The sequence below is a fragment of the Polyodon spathula genome, chromosome 47 (genome assembly GCF_017654505.1).
Source record: "Polyodon spathula isolate WHYD16114869_AA chromosome 47, ASM1765450v1, whole genome shotgun sequence".
NCBI classification, from domain to species: Eukaryota; Metazoa; Chordata; class Actinopteri; order Acipenseriformes; family Polyodontidae; genus Polyodon; species Polyodon spathula.
Window position 1 is genome coordinate 170,767 of NC_054580.1, and position 22,450 is coordinate 193,216.

Sequence of the window (22,450 nt, forward strand, 5' to 3'; positions counted from 1 at the left end):
CTGTCAATCAACGCACTGTACATTTACATGGGTAGAGTAGTCTATTGAGGGGAAAGGATTGTTCGACTATTTGATTTTATATAATCAAATGCAATGTATTAGTTAGACGTACAGAACCACATTCTATTTTAGTTATTTATTTTAAAAAATGTCTTAAAAGTGAGGGGGTCAAACATATATATACCGTTCCCCCTTCTGCAAAAGGTGGGGGGACCTGTCCCCCTAGAATCAGCACCTATGTATATTAAATGAAATGCAATGTCTTTATTTACAAATATTTTCAATAGATTATAAAAGAGGAAATGGGTGTGCTTATAATGATAAGCGGGTAGCACTGTTTGCAGTCTATTAACACTGTGATACCCCCTGAGAAAATGCGACACAGTAGGCTGCTCCTTCTCCTGATCATAAAGGTTATTTTGATTCTTGATAATGCCCTGGCTCATCCACCTTAAGAACAACCACAAACTCCTGACAGTGCTGTTAAGTGTATTTTCCTATCTCCAAATTTTACATCTTTCAGTCTTTTCACTATTTCCAAATTCTTGTTGAAAGCCAAAATGGTCTTCTTTCTTTAGTTGCAATCTTTGTTGCATGCTTAATACACAACACACAATTCATCATGTGATCATCAAGTGCATTTGGTTGATTAGACAGTACGGTTGATCAAAGATCATATAATTGACTCTACTGTAATTATAATTGAGACCCATTCATTTTTCTACAGGCAGACAAAATGACCTCAGACTGCAGCAACAAAAGGAAGAATGCAGGAGGGAGGAACAAAGGAGGAGAGAAGAGCAGGAGGAGAGGAGACGCCTGGAGCGCCTAGAGAGGGAGAGGAGGGAGGAACAAAGGAGGAGAGAAGAGCAGGAGGAGAGGAGACGCCTGGAGCGCCTGGAGAGGGAGAGGAGGATTCAGGAGGAGATAGAGAGAGAAAACAAGGCCAGCGAGAGGCAGCTGGCCAACGTCTCGGAGAAACTGAAACTCAAGCAGGAATTCAAGGGACAGGAGCGTCATCACCAGCGCTCCCACATCCTACAGCAACTGGTGGAAGACGATGCCGCTGCAATCGACACGGACGAGGTTATTTTTTATAATTTTATTATTAGAATGATGATCTATTGCAGTATTATTATTATTATTATATTATTATTATTATTATTATTATTATTATTATTATTATTATTATTATTTTTATTTTGTTGAAGGTGATACAACTGATGAGAGTATTTTTATTCTTAGTATTATTCAATTATCTGTATTACTATTATTATTTTGCATCTGCTATCAATGTTGATGAGGTCATTGTCGTTGTTGCTAATGTTACTTTGGTAACACTTTGTTTTGAGTGCCATATCTAATATATTGATATAACACATTGATATTCTACAGCAGGGTTCCCTTGGACGGCAACAGTCCAGCAAGTTTTATAGATAACCATTAAATCATCATATTCTAAATACATGGAACAATTTTATTTTGATCAATTAAGTAGACAGTGATTTATTAAACTAAATAATTTAGAGATCATTTGGAACAAAAACCTGAATACCTCAAGCAGAACCATTGCCTTAATTAAAGAAGTGGCTTTACTTAATTGATCAATAACTTCCATGTGTTTCCAATTCTTAGAAATTAGTGATTTAAGGTGAGCTACAAAATTTACTGGAGTGTTTCCCTCCAGGACCAGGGTTGGATACCAATGTTCTACAGCATGTTTATTAGTCCCCCGTAAAAAGCATGGAAAATGTTACCAAATTCTACGGCAAGACTCTGATTTCCACAAAGAAAACCCTGAATTTCGCGATAGCCTTTTTGAAGGCAAATATAGATTATTTTGATTGTTTTTAACACTGTTCTCAAAACTTATCCATGCTGAAAAGAGCAGATTAAATGCATCAACACATCTGTTGAAACTTTCATTAATTCTAAAGGTTAACTCAAATTTTATGAGGCCATTGTCAGCAGGAAGACGATAAAATAGGCTAAGTAAATAAATAAATGCCGGTCCTGACGAGCTTCAGCAGAGTTCTGAAATGACAAATTCACTACAGTTTTCCCTGTTGCAGTTTCTTTTCCTTCCAAGATTTCCAAACTGGGAATTATGCTTCAAATATTCATCAGCTGTTCACTTTCTCTGATGAGGAAGGATGACATTGCTCTGCAAAAATGTTTCCCCCCCTGTCCTCGTAACTGTCTTGGGTACTCTTGAGCACGATCTGCTGCTTTTTTTAAGTGGCTTCTGCCTCCAGTTAAGCTTTGGTTTGCTCATATAAATGTATACATTTTACACTTGGATTTGATGAGCAGCTGTCCGCCAGTGTTACATTATTGAGTTGTTTGCTTTCAGAAAGATTAATAAAAGGTAGCTTTTTTAAAATTCAACAGCTCTGCCTTAAGGATACTCTGCCTAAGTACGAAAATTTCCATAAACTTAAAAGTTTAAACTTAAATTACTTGTGACACTGGTGTTCCAGTTTGGAGTTGCTGTGTAGCACTGTTGAAACAAATGCATGTATATTTGTAGCAGTACACTGGTTTTAAACCTGCAGCTAGTGTGCTTCTTTTATTTTATTGTGCACGGATTTAACACAACCAACAGTTACAGTTCTTTCTTACTATCACAATAATTCTGCGCTACATCAATAATTCTGCAACCCAGGGTGGATTCTGCAAAATTGCTTTTTAACTGGGGACTAATTTATTTAAATTAAATTGATATACAATAATATGCTTCTCTACAACAAGTGAAGAATAGCAATCTATACTATTTGATTAATTTCACTAGTCTCTATTGATCTTTCTTGGGGCTTGTAATAAGTTACATAGTAAAATAAGTTCACTACACAGTGCAGCATTTTATGTAAAAATACAATAAAACAAATGCAAAATGTTATGTTTGTTATTTGAGTTGTATTGTGATCAGCTGTTTTTTTTTTTCTTTTTCTTGTGTTTTTTTTGCAGCTTGGAGACATTGAGAAGAAGTTCAACACTCTCTTGGTAAAATATGACATTAAGGAAGACCAAAGCCTACAGTCTTCACATATTGAAGATCGGATGAAAACGTTACAAAATGAGCTTACAGCCCAGTACTGTAGGGAGCGGCAGTTATCAATTTGGTCTCAGTTTGCCTTCGACAGTGCTGTCAGATATGAGCATCTTTCCTTGACAGAGAAGTTCTGCATTCTGGAAGCGGTGGTCCAGCTGACAGTGGAGGGAACTTCACATGTCCTGACCAAACTGCAGGACCAACCAAACAGTGACGAGAAGTACGGCTTTCTCTTCAGTCTCCTGGTACAAGTTTACCAACGAAATGCCACGCTAGCGGGAAACCTGGTGATGAGCGTCCTAGACATGTTTTCTGAGCTGGCGAGTGAAAGCAAGGAACTCCTTGTTCAAATTATGTTCAGCAAAGTCTGGACACCCTTGGAAATAGTGGTCTTCATCCGCCTCACAGTTCACATTCCTCAGGATCAAATGGCTTCCGTCCTTCACAAGACACAGACATACCGACTCGACTTGCTTACTGTCATCTCTGCCATGAAGGAAGAAGATCCTGTCAAGTTCCTGCAAATGTGCACTGCAAACGAAAAGGATAAGGACCTCACCACCATCCTGAATGAGATGCGGGCCAATAACTATCCAGAAAAAAATATTTCAATTATTGAAGAAGTACTAAGCAAAGTGATGGAGGCACTCCCAAAATATAAACATTTTGACCTTAATGAGGAGATGAAAAATGATGGCATAAGAATGGCAAAGTTATTGGACTTCAGCAATCCTGATCCTGAAACCTTAACCCAAGTTTTGATTGGGCTGTCCATTGCAGTCCAGGACAGCACAACCATCCAAAAAGACGGTAATAAAATTGAAGGTTATTTCCCACGAGTCACTCAGCTTGCATCTTTACTGATGCTCCTCCTTTCGAGTCAAGATAACGGATGTCTTCTTGAGATTGGGACTGGGGAGGGGAAGTCCAGTATTTTAGCTATGTTCGCTACCATTCAAGCAATCCGAGGCACGAGAGTAGATGTTGTGACCAGCTCCCCAGTCCTTGCCCGTCGGGACCAAGAAGAGTGGAAGAAGCTGTATGAGATGTTTGACGTGACTTCTTCGGTAGTACCTCCAAAAGTCTTAAACGACAGTAACGATTTCAGAAAGCAAGATGAATTAATAACAGCAGCCTACACCAAGCAGATTGTGTACGGGACAGTGGGGAATTTTGCGGCCGACGCCCTGAAGCAGGAGTTTGAAAAGACACAAACCCGAGGGGAGAGGGAATTTGAACTGGTCATTGTGGATGAAGTGGATTACATGACTTTAGACAACGGAGTCCAGGTGACGTTTCTGTCCCACGAAGCGAGCGGGCTGAGACATGCTGAACAGATACTGGCTCATATATGGTCGATGATCTACACGTATCAGCCCATAGAAATGGCAGAGACAGGTGAGATCCAGTGGGCAACAAAGATTCAGCATTTTCACAAAGCTGCTGCAATGACTGTGATGGGCTCAGAAACATCCGAACATTTCAAGTCACTGGATATTCTACAGCCTGGACTGCAGTTGGGTTTTTTCACACAGGAAGATATAGACAAGGTCCAGGCAGCTGAGATGGAAGCACAAAAGGAAAACGCCTCTGAAAAATCTAAAGAGCAAAACTTTAAAGTTCTTCAGATCATCATGGACAAAATCGATGTCTGTGAACAACACGACCTGCTCAGAGTGTTTGAGGAGGCACTGGATAAAACAGTTTCCTTTAAGTGTTACTCAGCTGTGAAGAATAAAGCAGTTCCATTTGGGGAACATAATTCACACAGTGGAGAACATTCAATAAAGATGCTTCATTTACCAGGTGGATGTGCATGTCAAATAGTATCTCAGGAAGAGATAATAAAAGCTACAGTTTCTGAATTAAGGTCCAGGATTAAATACTCAGATTCCAACATTCCCTTACTGCAAGATTCAAAGTCAGAGCCTTTCATAGTCATCCCTTATTTCCTGAAGGATTACATTGAGAACCGCTTGCCTGTTTATGTGGAGAATGGTCTCAGAGCCATTTGTATGACACAGAATCGGGAGTACATGATTGATTTTGTGTCTGAAGATGCAACGTTAGCTCAGGACTCTGAGAAACATCACTACCATGCTATAATCCCAGTGGATTTCAAGGCCAGTGGAGTACTGGAGAAGAACAAACGCTGGGGAGATGGTCTGCAGCAGTTTCTGGAGATGAAGCACCAGTTGGCCATTACACCCTTATCCAACGTCACAAATTACTTGTCCAACTTCCATTACTTTCAGAGATACCTGAATCATAAAGGAATATTTGGTGTCTCTGGAACATTAGGAGGAGAAGCAGACATTGCCTTTCTACGTAATCAGTATAAAACTGAAAGCTACATAGTGCCGGCTCATCGCCACAAGAAGGTGGTTGAGTTACCAGTGGTTCAAGTTAGGGGAGGAAAAAGTCAGTGGATAGAGACTATTTGTGATTGTGTCCAGAAGGTTACAGAGAGAGGACAAGTTGCTTTAGTTATTTGCGAAGATATGAAAACCGCGGAAGAACTTAAACAGAGAATGACCGCTTCCAAATTTTTCCCTGTACCTGAAATGTACACCATTAGTGAGAAACACAACATTGAAAAAGTCAAATTTTCTTCGGGGAGCATCATCATCGCCACCAACCTGGGAGGCAGAGGGACTGATATCAAAGTGGACAGTAAGGTCAATGAATGTGGAGGGCTCTGTGTCATCCTCACCCACTTTCCCAACAGCCGCCGTGTGGAGAAGCAAGTATTTGGCCGCACAGCCCGCAAAGGCAGTCCAGGAATGGTGCAGATGGTTCTGAACTATGAAAACCTGGCTCAAGCCTACCAGGGCCAGCCCATTGAAATCATGAGGCAACTGAGAGAGGAGTACGAGGTCAATCGCATCAAGGATATGGTCAGCGACGAGCTGTTGGAAATCAAAACAAGGGAAGAGCTTTTCGCCTGCTTCTGCACATTCCTAAACAGCTTTGAAAAGAATTACACTGAAGAGGAAAGACTTTATCCTGCTGCAACAAACAAGATACCCTCAATCTATGAAACATACAGAAATCAATTTGACTACCATCCTGCCCTTAATGCCTTGAAGGAATGCTGGGCCTTGTGGCTTACTTTGCATGAGAAACAAATCGATGAGCATGTGAATGTCAATGAGCTGAAGTTAGAGCTCTCTCAAATGTTAGAGCGCTCTATGGGTAAACTCCTACAAGGACAAAGTGACAATTTTTATGATCACATCAAACAAGCTGTGAAAAGGATGGACCTGCATGCTAAAAACAAGAAAAATGATTATGGCGCAATAACCTACTGGCAGGAAGCAATAAATGGTGACCAAGTCTACAGAGCAGTTTCCAAGTACAACCAGGCCTTCATCACAATCAATATGGGGAAAGATGGCTACATGAAGGAGGCGATAGAGCTCCTGAATGACTTAGAAAAAGATGTTGATGTCCACATCCTCGAAGCAACAAACACAATGGTAGCTTGCCGAATGTCTTGCTCAGCAAATTTTACAACCCACCATCCAGAGGGCACCAGTTTCCAAGCACAAATGGAGACGAGGTTGAGCGTGTTCAATTCTTGGAAATTAAACATCAACAATGCCAAAACAAAATTGATTGAGCTTGAAATAAAAAAGGAAGAGGCGATCACCGAAGTGGCTGCTGTTTACACCCTTCTGGATGAGAAAGACCACATTGTCACAACTGAGCTGATGGCACTGTACGAGTATGGTCTGGGCATCGTCTTCGAGGTCAAGAAGAAGCCAAAGTTCTGCATCAACGCTCTGATCTGTGCCTTACTTGGGGCATGCCAGGTATTCCTAGGGGCTCTGGTATGTGCTTTGTCATTTGGAACAGCAAGCCAGATTGGCCTTGGGTTGATTTCAGGAGGTGTTTCAGATATGATTGAAGGTATACAAGGTATAATAAATGGTACATTTGACTGGGCAGATTGGGCCATTTCCAAATCCATCAGCCTTGGGATGTCGTTAGCTACAGCTGGGTTCAGTTTCATTAAGAAAACAGTTACATCCATTTATAAAGCTACCAAATGCCTCCTGACTGGAACAAAAACGCTCTCCTCCGCAGTCGACGATATCATCCGCACAGGGAAGAACGCAGCGACATTTTTGAAGGGAACAGCGAAGACGACTGCCTCGTCCCTCTCCAAAGACGCAATGAACAAATCGTGGAAAAACTTGATGTCAAGCAAAACATTGACCACCAGTTTCAAGGAAGCAGGGAAATATGCGGTTCAAGAAATTGCGAAGGAAACTGTGACCACAGGCTTGAACTATGCCGTCGATGAAGGGTTGAAGGCTGCCTTCAATGATATTCTAAAAAAAAGCTTCACAGATATCATCACTGGCAGCATACAAGACAATGCTGATCTAGATCAGTATCTGACCAAAGTGATAGTTATACACGGAGTTCCAAAAGCTGCCTTGCAGAAAGAAGACCCTGACACTTTCAAAATTCATGAAAACATCAAAAAGATGCTAACTGGCATCCTGGTTGACAGCTGCAATTCTAATGTGTCTAATCTACTAGACAGTCATGCTGTGCTCGACCAGGTTATTAAACTGATTTCAAAAGTGCATGATCATGCCAAGGAACTGATGCAGAAAGCCAAAGTCCCTGGCACTGTCCCAGGAGTCATCAAATTAAGTTTGAAAGTCATAGAGTACACCTCAGACTTTGTTCAGATGTTCCAGTCCCTTCCCACCAAATCGATTATTGACAACAACTTTGTTCCAGGGTTCATTAAGGACACTGAGCAATGTCTACAAAAAATAGAAAAGAATGCAGGGTACAAGAAGGATGGGAGACATAGTTTCCGAGAAGTAGAGAAACTTAAATTGGAGTTTTGTCAGATGATCTCAGAAACTTTGTTGAGTGCATTCTTAGAAACCTTCACTGGCCATCTGACCTCTACAGTAACCAGAACTTTCCGCAAAGATCTAAACAAGGCTGCAGGAGATGCTGTTAGCAACCTCCTGGGTCGCAACACAACTCACCGGTTCTTTTCTGACCAAAGCCACATTCAAGACATGAAGAAATCAATCAAGGGTCCTGCAAAATCTCTCACAGATGCTGAGAGAAAGGAGATCACAGAATATGTGAAGAAAATCAACGATGTAAACCATCCAGCTACAACTGTTGACCTTCTGGCTTTGACAAAGAGTGATTTGATCGACGGCAAAGGAATTAAACTCATAGTGGTGGATGAACAAGGGAAGCAGATTTCAGATGTGAAATTTGCTGGGAAAAACAGCTCTGCAGGAGACATAACATTAAGGCTGACAAAAAATCGGGACACACTTGAAAGGTAATGTTGTTTTGACTTGTGTGTGTGTGTGCGCGTGTGTGTGTGTGTGTGTGTGTATGTATATATATATATATATATATATATATATATATATATATATATATATATATATATATATATATATATATATATAAATATATAATGATGTACCAGCGCAATGCTTTGAAACATTTTAGGCAGTGCTTTGCAGCAGTTGTTCTTCATGCAGTTCAATCTTGAATATGCAATCATGGGCATTTCTGCATGAATTCACACATGGATGGACATATACTATAAAGAGATGTGCTAAAGATGTTGGTTATTGTGTCACTTAAAATCACATCAATTTGGTAATAACTTTTGAGAGCATGTTTTAAACAGTTGCCAGTTAACAAACCTTTAAAAGGGAGTTTATAAAACACTATTCCTGTGATTGCAAAAAGATTATTCTCCAACAATAAGTGATTTATTGGTCCTTGTTTTCTAACCCAAATCAGCATTTCCAATTTAAATGAAAACCAAATTAAGCATAGGTACAGGCTCGGCTGCCACATCATTATTGATCAGCTGTCTGATTTATAAAATGACCTGTAGCCTGTCACCAAGTTAAGTCATTTTATGCCTGCAGTGGTCATAGTGTTGTTCACCCTACATTTTAGGGAACTGTGTGGCCGCTGTTACTGGCTAATTTATTGCAACAAACATTTAAATGAGAATACTGTAGCGCCCTTCTTTCCTTTACGCTTTCTTTTAGTATGCAATAATAAACTTTAAAAACTGTCACTATGAAATCTGCCAATTGTGGTATGTTTTCACTACGACTGGCCTTTCTCAGAACATCTACCCTGTAAGTGTCTTCAGATGCTATTTAATCTGAATATGTTTCAATTTCTCTTGTTTTGTTTTTAGTGACAAAGGCTCCCTTGCAAAGATTAAAGATCGTATGTATGGAAGAGAAGATCCTTTCACTGGCCATTTTGGCATTATCCAACCAGACGGCACAATCACTGCATTGAAGTCAGAGAAGCAGAATTGTCTGTACCACGCTGTCATACAGGCAAAGGGCAACAGCCAGGAAGACCAAATTAAGCATGAAGCGATTAAACTGAGAAACCAAGTCAGAGATGAGGTAACAACTTTTGATCATTTTTTTTCTTTACTAAATGCTTACAGAGTAGTAAAGGGGTTCAACGCTTTGGCAGTTTGTATATTTGTGATCTCAGAAAGGTTATTTAAATTCACATTCTGAATCAGCTTGCTCGGTTCGGGTTGCTCTGTAGCTCATTAATCTAGAACGGCATTGAACTTATCATCCTTTTTAAAATTTGTATTATTTTTAATTGGAATCAGCAATTGTTTTTCCCCCCTTTTCACCCCAATTTGGAATACCCAATTCACATCAGTTCACCGCAATGGAGGAGATTGTTCGTCTCAAAGTATGCGTTCTCAAAGCCACCTGCTATTTTTCGCACTGTTTAACAAACTGATCAGAGGATCCGTGGATCTGGTGAACTGACCGAGCTCCAGCCAACTTAAACCCACCTCAGCTGGTGGCACTGCCTCAATTCACCCACTGGGAACTCTCAGCCAAATCTGGCATGGCAACGGCCAGATTCGAGACCAGCTCAATCTTGTCTATAGGAGGCATCCTGCCCTCCGGCCAGAAACCATTACCAGATACCGGATTTCATAGGATTCCACAGACTGGGGCAGTTTGTACCAGACATGCTAAGTAAAGTATTGAGAAACAGTAAATGGAATTTGATTAAATGTAACCTGGTTGAAAATATTTTATGATCTTAATCTAAAAAACAAATGCACACTTTTATTGATTGGCACCAATTTTCTACACTTTTAAGAAGGAGATTGGGGATTGGTTGTTATACAATGCCGTGAAAAAGTATTTGCCCCCTGTCTGAATTTCTGCATTTTTGCACATTTTTTACATTGAATTTGGTCAGATCTTTTTGTGGGTTGTAGTAATATATAGAGGGAGTCTGAGAGAAAAATGACACCAAAGTTTGGTGCTTCTTTCATTTGTTTGGTGTGCAAGGTAATCAAACATGCAATCTTCAGGTGTGAAAAAGTTATTGCCCCCCTAGTTAACTCAACCCAATTAAAGGGAGAGTTAGGGTCACATGTTTAAATACTTTGGTTAACAATCAGGCCTGATTTGGGCCAGCCCTGCCCAATATAAATCTGACTAAATTTGTCCCTTACCTTCAGAGTGAAGTTGTCAGCACACAGACTCTAGAGGCACATCATGCCACGATCAAAAGAAACTCCTGAAGACCTCCAGAAAAAAAGTTGTTGATGCCTAGCAGTCTGTAAAGGGTTAGAAAGCCATTTCTAAGGCTCTGGGGCTCCACCAAACCACAGTCAGAGCCATATTGTCCAAATAGAGAAAGTTTGGGATAATAGTGAATCTTCCCAGGAGTGGCCATCCTGCCAAAATCTCTCCAAGAGCAAGGCGTAAAATCATCCAGGAAGTCACAAAGAACCCTAGAACAACATCCAGGGATCTGCAGGCCTCTCTCACCTCAGCTAAAGTCAGTGTTCATGACTCCACCATCAGAAAGACACTGGGCAAAAATGGCAGAGTAGCAAGGCGGAAACCAGTGCTCACTAAGAAGAACATTAATGCTCGTCTCAAGTTTGCCAAAAAGCACCTGGATGATCCTCAAGAGTTCTGGAACAGTGTTTATGGACAGATGAGTCACAAGTGGAACTTTTTGGCTAACATGGGCCCCGTTATGTCTGGCAAAAACCAAACACTGCATTCCACAGTAAGAACCTCATACCAACAGTCAAGCATGGTGGTGATAGTGTCATGATTTGGGGATGCTTTGCCTCAGCAGGACCTGGACGACTTGCCATCATTGAAGGAACCATGAATTCTGCTCTGTATCAGAGAATTCTACAGGAGAATGTCAGGCCACCCGTCCATGAGCTGAAGCTGAAGCACAGCTGGGTCACGCAGCAAGACAATGATCCGAAACACACAAGCAAGTCTTCATCAGAATGGTTGAAAAACAAGAAATTTAAAGTTTTGGAATGACCCAGTCAAAGTCCAGACCCAAACCCCATTGAGATGTTGTGGCAGGACCTGAAACCAGCAGTTTATGCTCAAAAACCCACAAATGTCACTGAGTTGAAGCAGTTCTGCATGAAGGAGTGGGCCAGAATTCCTCCACGGTGCTATAAGAGACTGATCAATAACTACAGGAAGCGTTTGGTTGCAGTTATTGCTGCTAAAGGTGGCGTAACCAGTTATTGAGTCTAAGGGGGCGATTACTTTTTCACACAGGGCATTGGGTGTTGCATAACTTTCTTTAATAAATAAATGAAATAACTATCAAAATGTTGTGTTATTTGTTCACTCAGCATCCCTTTTATCTAATATTAGATTTTGGTTGAAGATCTGATAACATTCAGTGTCATAAATATGCAAAAATAGCAGAAAATCAGACTGGGCAAATACTTTTTCACGGCACTGTACATGATTTTTCTAAATGTTGTCATTTTTGTCCTCGATTCATGGACTAGGTTCTTGAGAACTTGAAAAGTTATACTGGAATTGTGAAGCTTCAACAGGGCTATGACAGAATATACAAAGATGCCAGAAAGTACACAATTGTGGGTGGGATCAAGAGAAAGGAGAAGTGGGAGAATGACTATGAAGAGGAGGATATCAAAGAGCTCCAGAAAAGGGTTAAGACGAAAGACTCGAATATAACCGAATCTAATCTTGTCCTAGAGTACAAATTAGGAACCATAGGGAAGTATGAAAGGTAATGTATAGTTAAGACTGAAATGTCATTTTGTTTATAATGAGTAGTTATTGCTAATATCCTGGGTGTTTCTATGCAATACAAAACTGCATACAGCACCTTTAACCCTTTTCAGATTGAGAATTCTATTCATTCTGAGGGCCGACTGACAAGATTCATCATTAGTAATTGTATCAGCACAAATATCCACCTAAAGTATGGCATATTATACCTTTCTAAACAGCCGAGAGTCTGAGGATCGTTAAGATACAAAGTTTTTACTATATGATTAAGTATAACCTATAACAGCCCAGTTTGAATGCTTGAAACAAGCTTTAAAATTCACTTAAATATGTTTTCTTTAGAAATGTTCTCAAAAGAGACATTTAGTGATCTCCTACTTGAAAAGTGAAAAGATAACAAAGATTGCCCACACACTCAAAGCTAGGAAAGAATTTCATAAATAATTTCCCCTGCTGTCAGGCAGCACTTTTGCACTTGACTGAGCTCAGTGATGAAGCAGAATCTCCCAGCAGAAAGTAAATATACACAGTGAATAAATAAATATCATATTCATTTACAAACAAGATTAGATGTTGTTTTCCTAATTTCCTGAAGTCTGCTGAAGGTTTTCATGTTAATATGAAAAAAACAACACACTTGTCACTGTCTAGTAAGCAATAACATCATTGTGCAAATTTGGTCGCAATTATCATTGCAGTCTGAAAAGGGTTAATCACGAACTGGCCTCAAGTCACTTTGCACATTTGCGAAACTGCATATCCCTTGATGTGTTTGATCCATGTGTTAAATTTAACATGATCATTTACTCTAAGTTAATTTCTATATTTTTCTTGTGCTATGAAATGTAAGGATGAGGGGCTTGAATGTGAACGAAGGTTATTCTGGGCATGTCACAAAGGCAGACCACATCCCACCGAAGGCCGTACTGAGGAATGCTTTTAACAAAGTAAAGAAAAACCATCAAGCCAATGAAGAACTGAGGAAAAAGAACCCGAAACTGCACACCATGCTGATGGGCACTGACACTGACCCTCAAGGCAAGGAGCTGCTGTGTCTGAACACCCTGTATCAGGATCACAGAGCTGCATTGACCACAGGCAACAGTAAACTCTCAATTCACTGCAGGTAACACTTCTACAATACAGCATAACTCTCCAAAGATTACATGTTCCATCTTTGCGTATTGTAAGTTCTCAGGACTGTGTCCCCAAGTTCTGTTAAAGCTCTGTATTTATGCTTGATACAATCACTATGTTTACCAGCAGGCAATATTCCCAATACCTGAGTATTTTGAATAAGTATTGATAATCAATTCATAGTAATAATAAATACAATAAAAAAATAAAAAATAGCATACTATGCTGTATAAGCAAAAAACTATTGTTTTCTGGTGGTTCTCTCTCTTCTCTCTCTCTGTCTCTCTCTCTCTCTCTCTCTCTCTCTCTCTCTCTCTCTCTCTCTCTCTCTCTCTCTCTCTCTCTCTCTCTCTCTCTCTCTCTATATATATATATATATATATATATATATATATATATATATATATATGGCTCCAGACAAACTGTGTACCCAAGGAGCCAATTGCTATTAGACCAACATTTTTGGGCACCAAATCCAGTTGTTGGGTGACAGTTTAATTGTTAAAAAAAAAAAAGTTACCTGCCTCCAAATTCAACTCCTTTAAAGTACAAGAAAACAAAACTACACAACAGAATGTTCTACTCATTTTAGCTCCTGCGATGCCTCATTCTTGCTCTGTGCTGCCCGACTCTGCCTTGCTCTGCTTTTCTTGTCCACTGTGTAAGCTCCTTGAGTCTTGGGGCCCTTAAATTTAATGTCATGAAATGTAATGCTGGTAAAGCTTCTGCTGCTCTACACCTGCCTGGGGTTGCAAACATTTCTCTAGTTTTATGTTTTTTATGGCTTTTCATTGAAACTTTTAATTGTCAAAACACAGCTCTCAATTGCTGCAACAGGCTGAGGAAGAATTAAGCTGTTCTTCTGATGTGTAAGGCTAAGTTTTGACACGTCTGAAAAGAGATTGTGTAAACAATGACAAAACCCTTCAAAGGCAAGTTTTTCCATTTCCTGTACAACATGCTTTGCTCTTCCTCTATCTGTGATTTTGGAAGGGAAGCAAGATGCTCCTTTTGTTGACCCACAGCAGTAAACTGTTCCTGTCCAGTAGCAAGATTCTCATCACTTCACTGCAAAAAACCAGACAATGCTCGATAAATGTGTGGCAGCCAGCGCTGTTTCTTTACAGCTGAACGTGTCCTAATTCTGCAGCCTGACTGAGCCCCAATTGTTTTCAATCCATGCTTACTTTTTGGACTGAAGTGGTACGTTTTCCACACCAACTACAGTATGAATTGGAAAAGGAGCGTTACTGTCATTGGGAATTGAAGCGTTCAGGTAGGGGAGGGGAGAGGAGTAGAAAGAGAGTAGTGACATGTGGCAAAGTGCCCCGCCCCTGTGCTATTTATTTGTGTTATATGTTGTATATATTGTGTTAATGTTGCGGTATTGTAGTTGGTACACAGGATATAATATGAGTTATGAACATGAGTGTTTAAAATGTATATTTGTATTTAGGCACGAGGATTGCACAGCACTTCACGTGCAGGTAAAATGTAACAATATGTGAGCAAGGGGAATTGCACTTTAATGATTCACGTGTGGTTGTACCGTGACTCCAATTGAATGATTGATTAGCAATCAAGTCTTGGTACAGCTGCATAAAAGCAGCATGTTTTCACTCACTCAGGGTTGTGTGTTCATGAGTGGAAAACGGGTGTGGAGAGGAGAGAACAAAGAAAGTAAAGTAAATATGAGTGCTGGAAGCACCAGCACCGTACTTGCTTTGTATTCAGCGTTCATCCACCCTGTCTGTTAGTGTCTATTCATTTTGTTATTCTCTTTAATTTGGCCTCAAGTGCCGTGTCCTGTTTTGTTGTGCTGTGTTTTTGTTTAAATCTTTCATTTTGTTTATTAAATGTTGAGTGCAAGCAAGCGCTCAGCTTCACCAAACTCTGCTTCTCTGTCTCTCCTGTGCTTTAAAAAAAAATAAAACTTTTGCTGAGGTTCTACTGACTTACCCCTCTTGCTGTGGGCATACTAGGTATTATAGTACATCAGCTGTGCCAATAATACAGTTAATTCACTTATTTCTGCTCCCAGAGATCATCTGACTCAGACGTTGTTGAGTGGAGATGCTGAGAAGCTGCTGAAGATGTCTTTTATTGTGGCCCATCCCTTCTCATCACTGCGGCTCAAACAGGACGCAGGTATTGTATATTTTATATTGGTGCTGTATCCCCAGAAGGAAATCTCACTCCTCAACTTGATCTTGGTCGTTTCTCATTTTCATATGATAATTATTTAGTTCTTGGTAGATTTGCCATTGTCAGCTAGTTCTTAAGTATTGCAAACATAGACCTTCAACCACATCACATGGTTTATAGCCTCCCACTAGCCAATGCTCAGGAATGTACAATAAGCTTCCTGTATGATTCTGGGGGTCTCCAATCCTGGTCCTGGAGGGGTGGTGTCCCTTCTAGCTTTTGTTCCAACTGTACCCTAAATGACCTAGGTGGACCCAATTAAGTAATTTAGAGTACAGTTGGTACAAAAAGCAGGAGGGACACTAGCCCTCCAGGACCAGGATTGGAGAACCCTACTGTAAGATAAACACACTAACAATCCACCCCTGTTAAATAGGTGGTACTGGTCACCACTGCACTGAATTAAAAATAAGTCCCAGGTGATTTTGCAAAGACCAGATAATAAAGTGAGGTTGGAAATGTTAGAATACAACATAAAAAGCACATCAGGATAATAAATAACCAGAATGATTAAGCAGTTAAGAAATGATGATCAGGAAAGTATCAAAAAGAAAACAGTCCCAAAAAGAAAAACTATTGAAATAGTGTCTACATCCAGGTGGAGTACATAAAGAAATAAAAGGATCTCACCAAGTTTATAAAGGTAGAATGTAAGTGGAGCTTTGATTAACAAGAACAAGAGATCGTTGAAATAATTGTTATCCAATTATGAAACTTGATAGCAAAAAACAAAACAAACTCTAAGGCACTAAGGTACACTTTATTACCATAAGTAAAGGGACATTTACGAAGGGGAATCCCCTTAAATTTCCTGTTACCCCTTATTTATTTCAATGTAAAAAATGCTACTTTATTCTTCAGATGTTTCATTCTTAGCCTCCAAGTAAACATTTTGAATAGTTTTCAAAACAATTCTTGCTTCATTTTTTTTACCACGTGTGGCAAGATGGTCTCAGTGCACAGGTGCGTGGTGATGTCACGACCAGGAAGAAGCGAGACAATACACAGACGTGGGTTTTTGGTGAAGCTGAGAGCTTGCTTGCTCTCAGCATTTAATAAGTAGTAAATAAACAGAAAATAAAGATTGTAACAGAAAACACAGGACACGGCACTTTACTCCAAAAATAGAGACAGAACAAGTAGACACTAACACCACAGGGTGGACGAACACCACACAAAACAAGTACGGTGCTGGTGCGTCCAGCACTCGTAGCAGTTGATCTTATATTATACTTTACGTTTCTCCTCTATCTCCCGTTCTCCACTCCCGAACACACAACCCTGAGTGAGTGAAAACGTGCTGCTTTTATGCAGCTGTACCGAGGCTCGATTGCTAATCAATCATTCAATTGGAGTCACGGTACAACTGCACGTGAATTAATAAAGTGCAATTCCCCGTGCTCACATATTACATTTTACCTGCACGTGAAGTGCTGTGCAATCCTCGTGCCTAAACACAGACATACATTTTAAACACTCATGCTCATAACCCATATTATATCCCGTGTACCAATGACTATACACCAATATTAACAGATAACACGCAACATACAACACAAATAAATATACACAGGGGCAGAGCAACATTGCCACACCACGAAATAGGTTTTTGTTGTTGATATGATTAATCAGTTGTGGAGAGCAACCACCAAGAAAAGGTGTTAAAACCAAGCCTCATCCAGGACAAGTGGAAGCTGCTAGAGACTCGAAGATGCTGACAGATATTGGTCAACGGCTTATTTTTCCACCTGAGATTGCCACCACTAACCTTCGACCAGACATTGTCTTGTGGTCTGGATCAGCATGCCTTGTTCATATGGTAGAGTTAACAGTGCCATGGGAGGATGAGGTGTATGAGAGGAAGAAACTACATTATGCTCAACTAGCTGCTGAAGCGGAACAGCGAGGCTGGAGTCTGGGTTTACCCAGTGGAGGTGGGTTGTCGAGGATTTGTGGCACACTCTACAACCCGGTTTCTCAGAGACGTTGGGTTCAGTGGCCAAGAGTTGCGTCGCAGAGTGAAGAACTTATCTGAAGCAGCAGAGAGGAGCAGCAACTGGAAAGATTCTGGATGGGGATCTCAAGCACAATAGGAAGAAAGCAATGCTGATGTACAGGTAAGTAAGCTGGGCTGAGCTGAGTGGAGGATGGAGGGGGGTGATGCTGGGACGCCAGAATCACTGTTGAGCCCTCTTGAGGTGTCGTGTACTAGTCAACGAAACACCGAGGATGGAAGGTGCCGACTTGAAGACCCCAGAGATGTACCCCACTTAGCTCAATCCAGACAGTTGTCATGCTGATGCGCTGGGGAGACCACACTGTGGTTGATCCCTGGAGCCAGCATCGCAGACATTGCTTGTGCTGATGCGCTGGGGAGGCAAAATAAGCTGATCCCTGGAGCCAGCATTACACTTCAACCATCAACACCAGGCAGAAGGATATCTATATCATCAGATGGAAAGCAACGCAAATGGATGGAGATGCAGATGGATCACATTAGTTTACTGTAAAGCTATGTCTTAGTTGGTGCTTATCTTGGCGAGAGCCGAGTTCAAATCAGCATGAAGTTTTAATACCTACTCTTGTGTAATGGAAATCAAAATTAAAATAAAAAATAAGAAAGGTTGATACTTTAATAGTCAAACAGGAGTAGAATACTCTGGCATTTTTCTTTTAATAGGCTATACTGTGATGAAGTGGGGGGTCTGAATTAGGAATTTCTGTCAATCAAGCAAAAGTAGGTTTCAAGGTTACACGTAGCTTCTTCAAGACAGACCCGAGCCTGTTTTCTGTTTGCCTTATTTAAAGTATAGTTTAAGGGGCACGTTATGGTGACTACTAACGGTGATGAAAATTTAACATATAATGTGCGTTATCCTGGGAAAAGTATAAGGAACTTTTGTAAATGAGCTCTTAAATACTTAATGAATCAAAAGACAAAAGCCTGATGTAAACAAAGATAAGTTAAAGACCAAAGTGGGTTAAATAAAAATAGTCATGTTCTTTTCCCCTCTCTGACCAAATGTCTGTAGCAGCCTCAGGTGAAGCCAAAATGACCAAAGCAAATTCAAATTTCCCTGTGTAGCCAGCTGGGTTCTACAACACTTCCCATGGGGATTCTAGTGCAAGCTATATATGTTTAAACTTGTGTGTGCAAACGTGTGTGTGTGTGTGTGTGTGTGTGTACAAATTTCCAATTCACACATCTTACACATTAGAGTATGTTATATTTTTGGATGGGACATTTGAGATCTCATAAGTAAAATCAGCTACATTCTGGAATGTTGCTGTTAAATTTAGAAAATAAAAAGTTTCAGAATGGATAATGGATTCAGAATGGAGACATTTACCATTAGCTAGGTCATAGGTACTGGGCAAATTACTTTGCATACTAAACTTTATTAGATGTTTGAAAACTTGCCAGTAGCATGATTTATTGAGCCTGAAGGTAGTTTTATGATGAGAAAAATAAAAAAAATAAAAACACACACACCACCACGGGGCGTTCTGGAAATACCAGCTATATTTATGAAGAACCACTTTTCGTGTTCTTATGAAAAAAGGCTTATCTAACACTTTCTAATGTTTCTGTTTTTTTTTCCTCTAGGGTTGAATCCTAGAGAAATTGAAGAAAGAATGATTAATTTTCCTGAAGAGGCAACTAAGTCTTATTACCTGATTGGATTCCGCAAACTGGTGAAACAATACTGTGAAGACGAATTAATCAACCAGAATCAGAAAGATGGAATGTTATCATGGGTGGAGAAGGAAAGTTATTTGGATGTAAACACTGCAGAGTATAAAGAAATACTGGCATCCTTTAAACAATAAGATTAGCAAGAGGACGGGGGGGATGGGAGTCGATACAGTGTTTTTTGACCGTCTTTTCTGGTATACAGTGTAATGTTTTTCAGCGGTACTCATTAAGCTGCAGTACAAATTCCACTGCGCCTGCACAAATCACTATCATCCATGAACACAGGGGCCGCCCATCAGATGGTATTATAGATTTTTCAGATTTTCTCCAAAATGTTCCACTTTGCGTTATTAATTTATGACAATAATATTTGGCCATCTAAATTTCATTAAGCTGTTATTCCACCCTTCCGCTTCAAATTAGGTCACACAGAAGAAATTTTACTGGCATTAACAGATGTTACTAATAAGTTCTGTGCAAAAATGAAGTAATTTAATAAACAAACAGACATCGTTTTTTTTCTGAGCTTCGTGGTAACTGTCAACAGTAAATGTTGATTTCGGAAGAGTTTGGAATTTTCCGGTGTGTGACGTCAGCATCGCTATTCGGGGAAGGTATTGCTATTGTAAACATGTGAAACATCGCTGCTGAGCTGGGATTTGACAAATATTATTATTATTTTTTTTTTGCAAAATAAAAAGCAATTGGTTTGTGAACATGGGCAATGTGAAATTCACAAAACATGAAAAATAATTTTCTTGAGCAGAGCCGGTAGGCCTATTTTCATGGCAACAACGTTTTCCTGTGCATCTCTACACACAGAGTACACAGACACATCTGTTTCAAATAATTTGAATTGAATTTAATTAGGCTACACTATTTTTTTAACAGTTTTGCAATAGCTTTCCACTATGAATGTACACATAGGTATCTATGTTAAGTGTTGTTTCTGTATGATGGTGATGCTGTGCCTATGCTAATCATGCTTGCAGCACCGTTGTGGTGAATTGGATGATTCTGTTAATCCTTGTAACTGTTTAGTATACCCACTGCTGATTATTAGCAAATATATGTTATAGTTACTATAGAAGATCTTTGTCATTTAAGAAACGGTATAGAGATACATCATATGTACCACTAAATATTTTCCTACACCAAGTGTAATTAATGTAAGAGGACACACGGATAAAAAAAAAGGAATATTTCTCGTTCAGTAAAACTGAAACTGCCTGCTACCACCATATAAAAAATACCAACACATACCGCCAACGCATTGTATACACTGTGTGTGTGTGTGTGTGTGTATATATATATATATATATATATATATATATACACACATCCAAACAATGTGTAGACTGGCAAGAATAATAAAAACAGTAACGTTATTTGTATAACATTCATGAAACAGTAGTAATTATATTGGAGCTTAATAATATTATTAACCAAAAAGCAGGGTTTTACAAAAAAAAAAGCATGTTACACTAACCTCTGGGTTTGAACTGGAAGCCACTCTCGTTTTTATAACATTCTGAACTTGAAGAGACAGCTTCAGTTTCTGTTGTTTTTTTTTTTTTTGTTTTTTTTTTTTATCATTTGATTGTTCCATTTACTAAACATAAAGTTTGCAAGCCTTTGCATATTTCAGGTGAATAAACTTTACCAGCAGCAATACTAAAATGTCTACTCTACTTTACTTTATTGTTAGTATTATTATTGAAAAATATTTAATTGCATTTAAAATATTTTGAAGCTTTCCCATGATTTTAAATACAAATGAAAATAATATTTCACAATATACAAATACCAAGTCAAATGCAAGTTGTTCAACAGATTGCATTTAGAGTCATTTGAATTTGATCCCAAGTCTGCACAACACAGCATGGATCAGATCTGCAAAGCCCAGCAGACATAGCACAGCCAAGATTGATAACTATCATCCTATAACAGCACAGTCCAGCAGAGACACAGCACAGCACAATCCTCCAGACTACTGCATGTGGCAAAATGAACATTTTGAAACCTGTAGAACCAGGATTGGAGACCCCAGTTTTAAAGTCTCCAAAAATGAGTGGAAGTGCCCCTGTGGGGAATCATCTCTTGGGCACTTGTGTCTATTGGTTTGTTCACTTGGTTTGAGCACTTTCACAAAATCAGTCTTAACTGCCAAAGGAAAAAGCAGAAGACTCAAAGATTCTAAGGATTCTAAAGTTCTAAAGATTGTAAAGTTTTATTAAAAACAATACAAACATTCATATAGGACCCGTTAGACATCCTAGAGTGATGTACAAGAAAAGAGAATGAACAAAACCACACACATTAATCTGATTATTTGACCAAGTGTTTTTTTTTGTGTGTTACATGTTCCCATATGTTGCTATAACTGTTTAAGGTGTGCATATTGTTCTTATCAAAAATAAAAGACACCCGGACCACTTTTTCTGTACTATTAAATTGCAGTAAATTGGTCACAAACATACCCTTCAGGAGAACTTCAGAACTACATTTCCCATCATCCTCCTGCTCAAGTATCATTGATGGGGTATGAAGGGTATGCTTGCAGCTATTTTGGAAACTGAGCACTTTGGACTGCAATTTAAAAGTGTAGAAAAGATGTCCAGATGTCAAAAAAAAGATAACACACATACCTTATTTAAACAGTAGAAACATGTAACACATGCAATAGAAAAACAACTTGAGTTCCTATGACAGGATGACGAGTGATTGAGGCTCAGAGACTGCAGTTGAAAAAAATAAAGCTTTTATTTACTACAAACTAAAACTACAAACAAATAGGCACAAGGCCCAAAAAAAGGGGTTCAAACACAAAGAATTAATCAAAACTTATAAAACAAAGGCTTCCAGGCTGGGCTATCATCTTTACTGGGTTACATAACCCAAAAAGAACCCAGCACCCGCCCCACACATCCCACTTGCCACTTGCCAGTTGCCAGCTCAGCTCCCCCTCCTAATTGAGTTGCTGAGGCCTCCTTTTACACCAGGTGGCTGGGGTTGATTGAACAATTAACAATCAATCAACCCACCAGCCACCTGCAAACAAGGAATAGGCAAGGCAGGTGAATTTAACCCTGTCCCTGCCAGCCTAAACTAAAATAAACACATGCAGGAAGGACTACACCTGGCTACAGTTCCCCTTTAAGAGACATTTTTCATGATATTTTGCATCTAATGACGATTTAAAAGAGCACTCGATTTAAGTTATAAGTATGTATAAAACATTATGTTTTTCTGGTTCAG

General features: G+C 39.5%; 1 protein-coding gene across 1 annotated transcript in view; it reads left to right on the top strand.

The window, feature by feature from the left end:
* Window positions 1-20,864, top strand: part of LOC121306263 — a 38,408-nt gene extending 17,544 nt beyond the window's left edge. Inside the window, exons 3-9 of the mRNA XM_041238006.1 lie at window positions 728-1,086; window positions 2,968-8,381; window positions 9,270-9,489; window positions 11,907-12,151; window positions 13,004-13,279; window positions 15,332-15,438; window positions 19,103-20,864. Of these exons, the coding sequence (XP_041093940.1) occupies window positions 728-1,086; window positions 2,968-8,381; window positions 9,270-9,489; window positions 11,907-12,151; window positions 13,004-13,279; window positions 15,332-15,438; window positions 19,103-19,326 (6,845 nt within the window). The 3' untranslated portion in view covers window positions 19,327-20,864. The remainder of the gene's footprint in view (window positions 1-727; window positions 1,087-2,967; window positions 8,382-9,269; window positions 9,490-11,906; window positions 12,152-13,003; window positions 13,280-15,331; window positions 15,439-19,102) is intronic.
* Window positions 20,865-22,450: the final 1,586 nt, after the last annotated feature.